This window comes from Brachyistius frenatus, unplaced genomic scaffold, assembly GCF_029030835.1.
Source record: "Brachyistius frenatus isolate BFR_SWC_R1_liver_20210118 unplaced genomic scaffold, ASM2903083v1 Contig_8, whole genome shotgun sequence".
Classification (NCBI taxonomy): domain Eukaryota; kingdom Metazoa; phylum Chordata; class Actinopteri; family Embiotocidae; genus Brachyistius; species Brachyistius frenatus.
Window position 1 is genome coordinate 4,788,327 of NW_027210607.1, and position 12,777 is coordinate 4,801,103.

A 12,777-nucleotide genomic window follows, 5' to 3' on the forward strand; every position below is an offset into this window, starting at 1 on the left:
ATAAACTCCACTTTTATTTTGTTATGTGTCCACACCCCAGTATTTGTTATCTTACCCAGCAGTAATGCATGTTAGAAATTGAAGAGCAGATTAATGTGGACACAGATGATTTGGTGGATTAACGGGCGTGAGGTGGAGAGAGATGGTCCCAATGGGGCACTGCTGCCTGGGTAGAGGGTTGTATTTTGAGATGTTTCAGTTCCCAATCTAAAAATCGGACGACAGGCGGATCAAGCTGCAGCGGGATACGAGGAACAGCTGAAGAGCAGCAAAGAGAGGGAGGCGTAAGAGAGAATAAGGATGGGGAAGAAGCACAGGAGAGATTTCTGAAATGCTTCAGCGCTCCACAGACAGCTGGGTTACACTGACTGCAGCCACATAAAAAGCGACAGAGAGAGGTTTTAGAGAAAAGGCTGTCCATTGACTTAGTCTGTAATGAGTTTACACGTGTACACCATGTTGGCCATTCTTTGTTTTTGATGAAAAGCAATTCCATATTGTGTGTCTTTCTCTCCATTTCAATGTTGCAGAATATTTTCCCACCATCTTGCTGTGCTTGTCACTGATGCTATAAAAGAAACAGGTAACCGTTTGAGATGAATTACCGTGGCTCTCCTCTCTCGCAGGTCCAAATGGTCAGCAGCATGCGGATCGGTCGCAACGTGAACTACCGCATCTTGGACATCGACTGGTGCACATCAGACAAGGTTGTGCTGGCATCGGACGACGGCTGCATCCGAGTGTTGGAGATGGCCATGAAGTCTGCCAGCTACCGCATGGACGAACAAGACCTGACTGGTGAGCTGAGGAATAAAGAGGGTGAAGGAATGAAAGAAAGCGATTTTTGGAGAGAGAGATTAAGGCCCAGTTATCCATTTGCATATTGTGTAACGACACATGCTCTCATACTACTACTTTAATATTGTGTTCTTTCTCATGTGTTGGGAATGTGCACAGATCCAGTGTGGTGTCCTTACCTGCTGGTGCCCCGAGCTGCTCTCACTCTCAAGGCTTTCCTCCTGCTGCAGCCCTGGTCAGGAACATTTACCATGGACATCACTCAGGTGTAAGTCTCACCTTTGAACAAGTCACCGTGAATCAAAGTCATCCTGTTTTGAAATGTCTTGGTTGTGGAGCTCACACAGAGACAAGAATGTTACATTCACACACTTCACTTGTGTTGAATTTTAAGTTCCAACTTTACCCGCATTTGGACTGTGGAAACCAACTGAGAGCATCTGAAGTGAACTCACAAAACACACTAAAAACATGCATCTGCAGTCAAGAATTAAACCTTGTTGAAAATTATTATAAGCCTCCGTTATACTTCATTTTCTTGGACTGTATGAAAAGAGAGAACATTAGCTTGTCAACGACTGTTTTAAGTGCTGGGAAAGCCCTGAGCCAAAACCAAAATCATACTGCAAAATCAAATACTGGCACCTATTCCCAACGCAAGATGTTGTGAGCAAGTAAGCAGAATAGCACACAGATATTTGCCAAGAGTTTCAATTATTGATGTTCACAGCGCGCATCGGTGATTGTGCAGCGCTGCTTTAGGTTAAATTGCATTTGAACGGTGCGCACTGTCCATCGCTCAAACTGGGGATGAAAACAACGGCCTACTCTCTGCTTGAACTTGCTTCTTCAACAGTGAATGACCTCCTCTCACCACATACATAGTATACAGTCATACAAAACGTAATAAAACAGTATGAAGAGGTTTCTAGCTGTCTTATCTAAACTACTTTTCTCCTTATTAATTATAATGTGGAGCTGTATTCAGGGTGATACACTCTGAATTGGGATTTTTTTTTTTTTATTAAAACCGGGTAATGCCATCCATTTTTATAGTTTCATTTTGTACTTCAGGGGTGATTTTAGTTCAGTGGTAACTTTTTAACAAGAGCTAAATGTGAGCAGGGCTGGCCTTAGGTTCTAATGTGTTTAGTAATATATGAAGTAGAAACTTATTTCGAGTTGAATCAGATTTGCAAGACTAAATAAGGATTGATGAAATATTGAATGACTTTCAAACTATCAGTCAGAAGTTCTAGCCTTAATGCATTTTTTTTATTCCCGCACACCATCTGCCAACCACCCAAGAAGTCAGTTTATTACCTCCATAAAAAGACATGGTGAATTTGCTAGTGTAAGCAGCTCACGTCTGTAAACAAGTCAACATGGGATCCAGCCGAGCCTGTCCTTAGAGAGCGTATATTCTTTTTCCAGACAGCTACTTCTGTGTTTAACCACAAACCCATTTGACTGAACCCTGAATGTTTCACTGCTTTCTTTCATTGATCACACTTGGCTGCATTATCATAAGTCAGGCAGCTACAGTATATTAGCAGGGTGTGTGGGGAACTGCCTGACCTCAGCATTAATGTTATAATAGACTTTGCCTGACACCACAGAGCGACTTCTCTTGACAAGCATGTTTTCCGATTCCCATTTAATATCAGGTCAGGTTTTATTTTAGGAAGACATGAGAGGAGCCGTTTGACTTACTTTGATGCGTCTATTTCAGAGACTACATTGAAAAAGACGAGATAAAAGGCCTGATCCAGGAGCAGCTCAACTCATTGTCAAAGTGAGTTATTACACTTCTTCTCTCTCTTTTTACACACTCAAACTAAAATATTTAATATTAATGCCATGGTGCAAACATTAACAATCTGATATCAGTGTATGTATGTCAGTATATCTAAGCCGAGTGTCAGTTTGTGTTTATGTACTTTTGGCTTGCCGTGAGAGTGCCAGCGTCCTCTGTGTTTAGACAGCAGGCCCAAAGAGCGTGTAGTCTGCGGGGTGACAGATAAGCAGAGTCTCCAGTAACAGCCTCACAGGACCTGCTGTGTTTGAGAAGTGTAATTGGCTCTGCCGGTGATTCTGATTGTCTGTCTCTGATTGGCTCCCCAGTGATATGAAAAGCGTGCTGCAGGACCCTGAGCTCAGTCTTCTGCAGCGCTGCCTCCTGGTGTCACGGTGAGTTACAACACTGCACGGGGGTACCACTGTGTGCTGGTGCACAGATTGCACAGTGTTCATCAGGGTTTACCCCAGCATGATTATTTTGTTAACAGTCAGGCAGCTGATTTCGATAAAGTTCTGACACAAGTGGAGTTTGTACAAACTTTAGATGAAATGTGTAAAAATACTAAAAACACCTTCTCCCCCCAGCACTCCTGTTCACTGATTTTAATCAAATGTAATGTATGATATAAAAACAAAATAATAATAATATATATAAAATACTTTAATAACTTAAAGAAGACATATTGTGTTACACAGAAGTGATTTGAGGACTATCAATATGAAAAAGTATAAAGATAGTTTAATGTTATAAGGTAAGTCACTTTTTTTTAATATAATTCTGCCAAAATAACGGTTTATTTTTGCTGTAACTGTAAAGTGTGATTCTGTGGTTCCACAAAAAAGCACGACATGAGAGCTGCTGTCAGCAACTCTGATCTCGTCTTCGCTTCAGTTCTCATTTCCCCCGAGCATCTGACAAATCTAGAGCAGCAAGTATGAGCAGAAATGCATTTTCTTCCCCCCTGTTTGCATCTTCTTATTAAAGCCACGATTACCTGGAAAGTCCAAAGGACCCTTTTTGTAACCTGAATGCCGTGGCCGTACTCTCACTGGGAGCCCACTCTCATGTCTCTACATCTGGCCGTCCAAGTTTCCATGCCATTTTTAATGTTGCAAGGTAACCTAGCAACAGCTGTGTGGTGGTGCAGATATGTTAACGGGGGCTGAGGGGATGTAAACGATGGAAGAAAAATGCAGAAGGAGGAGGGGAGCTCACTGAAAGAGCGAGGCGTGGGCTGGAAGATACAGGAACTGTGGTCATTAGTGAGCACACTACTACGGAAACTGAGTCACACGTTGATCCGGTCTGCACAATCTGACTCCAGAGAGAACGATACTCACTCTGTCCCCAGCTTGATGCATTGTTTTGCTTCACGGCAGGCTGTTCGGGGACGAGTCGGACCTTCACTTCTGGACAGTGGCGTCCCACTACCTCCAGTCGTTTGCACAGGCCCGTCAGCTCAGTGTGTCCACCGCTGACGGTCAGGCCCAAAGTGAAGGAACCCAGCCGCCACCTCAGAACCACCTGGACATCTGCAACGATGTCCTGTGTGAGAGCTCTTACTTCCAGGTCAGTAAAATAAGAAAAGAGAAATACTTAACTTTTTTTTTTTCAATAAAGACATGATCCCAACCGTCAACTTCATATAGAGACAGACACAATCAGCCTGTCCCTTGTCATCCACATTGTCAGCATCACCCTGCTCACACAGTACATTCCTTTACTAATGACTTTGTGTATCACCTCTGTTGTCTCACTAAGCTCTTTGTCTTTAAAGGAGGCAACTCGCACTTTTAAGCCTTTGAGGTCAAATCCATCCATCACTTCATCCTTCCACATTTAATCCCCCCAACCTTCGTCAGGGGCACTCCAGCCCACACTTGGACACACTCATTTATAAAAAATAAAATAAAAAAAAGAAGATCCCTCTCTTGTTTGTGCCGTGTTACTGCTCAGATCAATGCGTCTTGCTGATGACATAGTGTCCAAGGCTCCCAGAATCCCCTCTTTTCAGCTTTCATTATAAGTTTGTTGTGAAAGTCTTCTTAAGAGGATGCCCATTTATTGGTCCTGTTGTGTTTATCTACATCACTCTGCTGTTCGACATGGCAGCTGCAGAACAAAGACACCCTCTTGTGTGTTGCCGTAGGTTTTTCATTTCTGGGTTTCTTGTTTTGTTTTTTTTATTTTGAGCTAGGGATGTGCCACACATTGTTTCTGTGTCCAGACGGCAGAAAATGCTTTGAGGAAAGTGTAGGAGGTAATTAAAAAGTTGGCCAACTGTGCAAGTAAAGACAGGCATTTTCTGGGGTTTTCTGTAGGTTTGGTGTTTTTGCTTGACATCCTGCATCATTGTACCCAATGGAAGCAGAGAAAAGTAAAGAACATTTACTTTTTTTTTTTTTATCAAACATGATTATTCAGTTACGAAGACGGTCAAGGAGCCTTTAGCTAGCATCAAGGTTTCAAGTTGCAAAATGCAAATGGGGTAATTTCAGCTAGTAGAGGTCCAATTAAAACATCTCAAATAGCCCTGTAATTTTTGTTTTTTTTAGTTTCTTACAGATTATACACCACTCTGCTTTTGTGAAAGTTCTGCTGCCTGTTAATGAGGGGCCAAGCAGTGATCACAAACTTTGGCTTTTCAAAGAGCTACCCAGACAGTCTGCAGTAGCATTTGGTTGCTGTTGTCATAAAGCAGCTTCAGTGGCAGCAGCCCGACTGTAATTACTAATATCCAAGACTCCAAAACAGAGCACACAGCTCTGAAGTTACTAAACTCATTTGGTATCTCTGCAAGGATTTATGCCCACGGCTGTGACTCGCAGAAGAATGTATCATCATGAAGGGCAAAGGAAAAAAAAGCTTCTGTGGTAGATATAGATACGAAAGCCCGCACACACACACACACACACACACACACACACACACACACACACACACACACACACACACACACACACACACACACACACACACACACACACAGCCTGTGTAACTTATTCTCTACTCTGCATTATCTCTCCCCTCATTGTATAATTTTCCTGCTCTCATCTTATTATAAAACTCATGATATCTAATTCTTTGAAGCATCTATTGCTGTTTTTACATTTCATGCCTATCATTTGCTCTCTGAAAAGAAAAAAAAAACAGATCATGTAATAAAATAATGATGAGAAAGCCAGCAATAATGAAAGGCAGTATAGGAGGCACTGGCACCAGAGAAGCTCCTGAATATTTTAAAGACTTTATAATTGCGCTCTCCACGCCTGGACTTTCTATTCCTATAATTGTGTTCCCAGCTCTCTTGTGGCTCATCATTACTCTCCAACTCATTTCATCTGCGTCTCTTTCTCCCACACGTGTGCAAGGTTTGACCTTTGATCTTTGGAAGCAGTGTGTAAAAAAAAAATCAACCTGTTGTTACTCTGCGCTGCTCAACAGAAGTTCCAGCTGGATCGGGTTCACCTGCAGGAGGTGAAGCGCTCCAGTTATGATCACACCAAGAAATGTGCTGACCAGCTTCTCCTGCTGGGACAGGTAGGTACTGCACCACCCCACACTGCCTAAACAGGAGGCTGCAGATACAAGTTGCATTTAAATCATGCATGAGTAACATATGATAGATTAGTTCTGCTCTTCAAATAAGTTAAGTGATGTGGTTGCCATGAATTGATCATTTTGAAGAAGCACATTTTGATCTCTTACTCACTCCTTTTTTATCTTGAGACTATATTTACCTCCCGCTCACACACAAATAAACACCCTCACGCTCCTTAGCTGTGCATTCATGCATGTTGGCACGGTCTTAAACCAGCCATATCAGTGCTGATGACAATAAGCGCTGCTTCTGTCATCTCTGGCGTTGCAGCCTGTGAGGACTGCCGTCGCCTCGCTCTCCGCTCCCCTCTCGATGTCACCACACTCCCTCTAATCACAGGCGGCAATCAGCCGGCTGTTTTCTGGGGGTGCAGCTATCCAGCAGGCAGACAGGCAGAGGGCAGCCTGTGCTGACCCCAGCATCAGCTTGAGCATCCATCTACACCAGATGAAAAGCATGATAATAAACATAATTTTCCCTTGCAATTATCTCCTGTTTGGCTCACATACACACACACACACACACACACACACACACACACACACACACACACACACACACACACACACACACACACACACACACACACACACACACACACACAAAGTGGTTACCTGCCAGAGCTGGTGATGCTTTGTTTCTGTCTCATTCAGTACGTGCTCATGGCTTTGTTGTTGCTCTCAGACGGACAGAGCGGTGCAGTTACTGTTGGAGACGAGCGCAGACAACTCCAGCTACTACTGTGATTCCCTCAAGGCCTGCCTAGTGACCACCATCACCTCCTCAGGGCCCTCGCAGTCTACAATTAAACTTGTGGCTACCAACATGATCGCTAATGGCAAGCTGGCAGGTAGTGTTACTGTATTTATTTTATTAGTCAGCAACTTTCTGTTTTAATAAGGACAAGCAGCTACATTATTGTCTAGGTGTCTACAGCCTTAAAATATCAGTGCCGTGTCATCAGTCTATAGTTTCATTAAATCTGCATTTCTTAAGTAAAATTTTTTTTTTTTTTTTTTAAATCAATCAATTTGTATTGGAATCAATCCCATATGAATATCACATCAGAGTGCCTACTGACAGCAGTATATAATAAAGAAATCATCCTGCTGGTGTCTTGGCAGAGTTGACTACCGCCATTACGCAGTCTTAGACGTGTGTATAACTTGTTCCCTGTTGCCGTCTGTCAGAGGGAGTGCAGCTGCTGTGTTTGATTGACAAGGCAGCGGACGCTTGCCGCTACTTGCAAACCTACGGGGAGTGGAACCGAGCCGCATGGCTGGCCAAGGTAATTCAGCATGACGGCATCCATAAACAACTTCAGATACTGTGTAATGTCTGGATAGATTGAGTCTGTGTATGTAGTGTAGGTGATGGTTGGGTGACTGTGGATTGGATTGTGAAAGATTATAAAAATGAAATTGAATAGACAAATGACATTTTTGAGAGTCAATGTTGATTATTTTAGTATTCCTGTTGGCTTTAGGATTAACTTTGCAAATACACCTGGGAAACACCTAGATGACCCAACACTACTGTGTTCTTACACTCAAACATGTTCTTACACTCAATTTCCCCACTATGAAAGCTGTTTCAGTGTGTTGTGTGTGCTTCCAGGTGCGTCTGAACCCAGCGGAGAGCTCCGACGTGCTCAAGCGTTGGGCAGAACACCTGTGCTCCCCTCAGGTCAACCAGAAATCCAAAGCCATCCTGGTGCTGCTTTCCCTCGGCTGCTTTTGCAAAGTAGGAGAGATGCTCCACAGGTAAGAAGCAGCTGCAAAGATGTGGTGCTGTTCTAAACTTACTGTATATAATCAGTATTATGAGACATCTTGACTTTTTCTAATATATGATCCTTGAGATATATTGAACTTTAAAATGAAAAACACAAACCCTATAATTTCTTGTATGTATCCCAATTACAACACTTACATACAAATATCCAGCCTCACAATTTGTTTTCTAAATCGAGACTCCCTCATTTTAAAAGACGTATTCACTCTGGGACTTCCTGCCTCTCCTTTTCTTCTTGAGTACACTGAAGGACACCGTACGGCAGGGCCTAACCCTGTATGTTATACCTCAGCATTGATCTGCTGCGAGTCTGCCGGTCCTCCTCCTTGACAGCTCGTTGTCCGAGATGCCTCTGGCAGCGAAAGAGCTCTCACGGGGAATTAGAGAGGCATCAGGATGACGGGGTTGATGTATGCTTTAGGATCACTGACATCAAGGCAGGGATGATGCTGGTTTCTGACAATAGCTCTTACCTCCTCCTGCCCGTGTCTTTCTCTTCCTCCCTTCCATCTCCTGGCAGTATGAGGCACTTTGATCGCGCCGCCCTTTTCATTGAAGCCTGTCTGAAGTATGGGGTGATGGAGGCCAACGACTCCTCCAATATCCTTTTTGAAATTCCACTACTGTACTCCGAGGGCCTTTTCTAACCAGAGGTAGCTCCGCTGCTATCTCGGTTACAGACGTGCCCCTGATAGCAGAAAGCTTCTTCACTAGAAAGTTCAATTTCGATCCTTTTCAGAGCACGTCGAGCTACGTTTCACATGTTCCCGATAGCCAATAGTACTCTGTCGTCGCAGAACTCAATTAGAGAACTTTCACAAAGTACGGCAAAACATTTTGGAGAGATATTGGATCAAATATCTGTTGTTCAGTCTTTGTTGACTGATCACATTTGAACATTTTAGATTGTTTATTTAGATAGAGGTATTTTTACAGCAGACTGTTTTACTGACTGCGTCAGTTTTAGCTGACACAACTGAGGATATTCAGCCTCTTCTGCATTGTGTGTCTGGTTTATGGTAGTGCAGATGCTTACTACATTTACAACGCAGTCAGTACAACACTCTGACAACAACTCCTCCCTTCAAGTTTATAATTGGACGGGAGATGATTCAGCGTTATGGTCATTTATAAGACTGTACTTTGTAATTTTTTTATATATATTTAATTATATACAGAAGAGCTTGTAGTGTTTAGCCTACACTCATTGATTTAAATGTAAATTTCCCGGGGTTTGTGTGACAAACGACCTGAAATGTGGCAATGCACGTGTTTTTGTGACCACTGGTACGCGGGTATTTGGGATTGGAAAATGGACCTGACACTTGAGCAGACAGCGTACATCAAAGTTTGTGTCAAACAGAAAGAAGTCGCAGAAAGCAAAATCTAGCGAGTAGGGTTGGTGAGGAGCGCCGTTTGTGTTGTTGTGGGCAAGAAACTACGTTTCCAAACAACTAACCCTGTGACATCGTCATGTTGGAGAACCTAATGTCCATCATGCCACAGTTCAGGTCGTTTGCGCTGAATGTTTCCCCTCAGACGCATCAGGATGTCACAGTCGAACTCTGTGTTGACAGTTTTACCCTCTGAGGTGAATTCATGGTGCACAACCTTCTGTAGCATTGTAAAGGTCTCCATGCCGATTTCACGAGTTTGACACAACAGTCGATGTGTGCTCGCTGATCACGACCAGTAGTCACATAAAGATGTGTACGGTTAGGTCAGGTCATTGCTTCTTCCTGCTCCATGCACGTCGCGGCGCTGCGATCTGTTCACACGCAACAGTTTAGGTCACTCAGCACTGACAGTTGAAGAGAGACATTAAGTGAAAGAATCATTTTGGGTGGTGATAGGTTGCCTCACTGTGTTATTATGTCCCACTGAAACATGATGAGTTCTCCTTGACCCACGTTTGCACATAAACTTATTGAGGCTGCATTTTTGGAGTACGCGCGGCTGCTGCGCACGCTGGGCCTGCGAGAGGGCGCCGCTCTGTGGGCGTCGCGGGCGGGCAGCGCCGGGGAGCAGCTGATGGAGGAGCTGTTCCAGGGCGAGGGAGGTGCCCCAGAAGCCATTGTTGGCGAGGAGGACGTGGAGCTGGGCCAGGAGAGCACCGAGTGACCTCGGAGATGGAAAGTGTTGAAAAGAATGGATTGGCCCGGTGTGAATTAAGGGTCAGCCATTCAGTCTAACTTCAATTACTTAACCATTGAGATTGAACTTTGTGTCAACGTCCAGGAGAATCATGATCATCATCTCCACATGAAGAGAAGAGAGGGGCTATGAGGAGTGTGAAGATGTCAGTTCATCACTGGAGACTGCCTGTGTCTGGGGCTACAATGAGGTCAACGTTTCTTAATGTTTGGTGAGACCAGTGTGTGTTTGTGCTCATAATTGTATGCATGTAACAGCCCCAAATGAAACACACTTTGTTTTCCTCATTCCCCTAACAAGTGAAGTAATCCACGTTGTTATCACCTCGGTATCCGTCTTTCTTTGGGTTGGTTCATGAATTTAAATCATTAAGTAGTAACTATTGAGCCTTATTTTGTGTGCCTGTATTAATTATTTCAAAGTACTGTTGTAGCTCTAATATGTTGCTGAGATGAAATGTGTCAATGAGATTATCCCTAAATAACATTCCCCTGTTTTATTTTGAAAATCGTAGAAGACTCCCATGTCTGAATTCCAAAATTAGATGTTTCTTTTCACGTTTGTTTTAAACCAAAAAAAAACAAAGGGGAATAATTTAAATGACAATTTGCAGGACCATTCGTGTAACTGAAACATAATGTTGTTCTACACAGACACATAACAGACGGGACATTTTATCCACAGCAGGTGGTGCTTTATAAGGGGTTGACCAAAGCCTGCTCCTGCACAAGCCTCTGCAGCTGTAATTGTCGGATGGCAGTAAAATGATATAGCCGGGCCACGCTGCACTTATTAGACGCTCATTAGTATATTATCTCCCTTCACAAAGAGGGGAGAGGAATCTGACTGCTGCCACCTGAGTGATGCCATTTAATTAGCTCGTATAGAGAGTTAAATTCAGTTAAATAGAAACCAGTTGGTCACGAATCCATTCCATGAATCCAAAAGGAATTTTTTTAATTTTCTATTTTTATGACAACTTGAGAGGATACTTTTCTCTCTCTAAACTTTGATGTTTGTATAAAGAATTTGTTCTCTAATGTGTGTATTGCAAGAAGAGCTGTCAAAATGTGTTGTTTTAGTTGGACCTCTGATGCATCATTTACACAGATAATAATCCGCGCTGCTCCCGCTGTCGCTCATCACAATCACAAGAGCCGACACACTGAAACAAATCAGACTCTCTTTGCTTTTGCCTCGTTTTTACACAGTAAATACCCCCTGATCATCAAAATCAATCTGTATGACAATGCAAAGACTTTAGTGATTGTGCGTTTGATTGCTTTGTGTGTAGTTGTCCTGAAAAGACACGGTGACTCCATCCACGGGACCTTTTTAGTGTGTTATTGTGTTTCATAAACACGTCAGCGCTGTTTTTCTTCTGTGTTACACTAAACCCCCCCTGGCAGTGTCACTATGGCAACCCAGGCCTATTTTAGGGGACTACATGTGTTTCCTGTATATCCATTTCACATAGCCCCACCAACATACTGTAAGATCTCATAGAGAGCCAGCATGGAGTCACACAACCGCAGCAAATGTTGTGTCTCCTCCTCAAGTCGTGTCAGTATTGTGGAAGCACTGTACTGTACTGTACTGCCTCTTTATCATAAGGCACAAGTTTAAATAACTCCTGCTGCTTTCTATTCATACTGAACTTTACAAAATAATACTGTTGAAAGTTCAGGCATGTAGACGAGAGTCGAGACATGCCTTCAGCAGTACGTTTTGTAAAAGGACAACAAATCATCGTAATGGTGTCCGGGTTTAGCTTTTTTCCATTGTTCTTTGTTCATTGTTTACACAGTGATCCTAATGCTTTAAGCTATATAAATATCACAAGAGAAAGAAGATATATGTATATATGGATGGCAATAAAAATCAATATTATTGACCACGTTTTCTGCTTTGTTTCCATTCTAGAGATGTTGACACAAGAGGGCGCTCTTAACCCTCAATATTAGGCAGAGTGTCTGTGGCTGTGTAATAGCAGGCTCTCTGTGCAAACCTGTTACATCAAGTCCTCCTTTTTTAATTGTCTTCTTTTAATTTCAACCCAGGTAGATTGAGTTTGAATGTTCATTCATTTATCAAACTGTCTTAAAAGGGAATTAGTTCCCGTGTGAGCCACTTCCGCAAATTAATTACTTCTTTTCTGCTCAGAAGGAGGGCCAACAGCTGGCTTCAGCTCGCTGCCCAGGTCTAACCGTTCTCACTCCTTTCTTCGCCTCCGATTTATTCATTGACGTGTATTCTGTTTCTTCTCTGTCTCGACACAAAGAGAAGAAAAAGCCGTCTGAAACAAGGCCACACAAATGACTTGGTTGTGTTCCTTTAATGGCTTAATGAATAACTGCCGGAGAGCCGATCCAGCCGTTACAGCCAGGTCATCAGTATGCAAGGCCTCGCTACCTACTGGCCCACAGCTTACATAGGCTACCACCCAGCTAGCCAAAATGGCTCAAGCTTCCCTCGCTTCTCTTTTCCACCTTGCATGTGCTTTAGTCCTCTTTTTCAAGTCCTTCCCTGCTTTCCTTACACCCAAAGAAAGCTGACAGACGCCGTGCCAGCTCATGTTCTCGCTGCATCCCGCTTCCACTAATTTCCTGGAAGACTTGTTTCCATCTGC

The 12,777-nt window shown here is 43.2% G+C and overlaps 1 protein-coding gene across 1 annotated transcript in view; it reads left to right on the plus strand.

Moving 5' to 3' along the window:
- wdr11 (WD repeat domain 11) overlaps positions 1 to 12,042 on the plus strand; it is a 54,403-nt gene extending 42,361 nt beyond the window's left edge. Inside the window, exons 19-29 of the mRNA XM_069690024.1 lie at positions 627 to 798; positions 958 to 1,066; positions 2,531 to 2,593; positions 2,923 to 2,988; positions 3,979 to 4,168; positions 6,044 to 6,139; positions 6,885 to 7,050; positions 7,391 to 7,488; positions 7,818 to 7,963; positions 8,515 to 8,594; positions 9,913 to 12,042. Coding sequence (XP_069546125.1) covers positions 627 to 798; positions 958 to 1,066; positions 2,531 to 2,593; positions 2,923 to 2,988; positions 3,979 to 4,168; positions 6,044 to 6,139; positions 6,885 to 7,050; positions 7,391 to 7,488; positions 7,818 to 7,963; positions 8,515 to 8,594; positions 9,913 to 10,115 — 1,389 coding nt within the window. The 3' untranslated portion in view covers positions 10,116 to 12,042. The remainder of the gene's footprint in view (positions 1 to 626; positions 799 to 957; positions 1,067 to 2,530; positions 2,594 to 2,922; positions 2,989 to 3,978; positions 4,169 to 6,043; positions 6,140 to 6,884; positions 7,051 to 7,390; positions 7,489 to 7,817; positions 7,964 to 8,514; positions 8,595 to 9,912) is intronic.
- Positions 12,043 to 12,777: the final 735 nt, after the last annotated feature.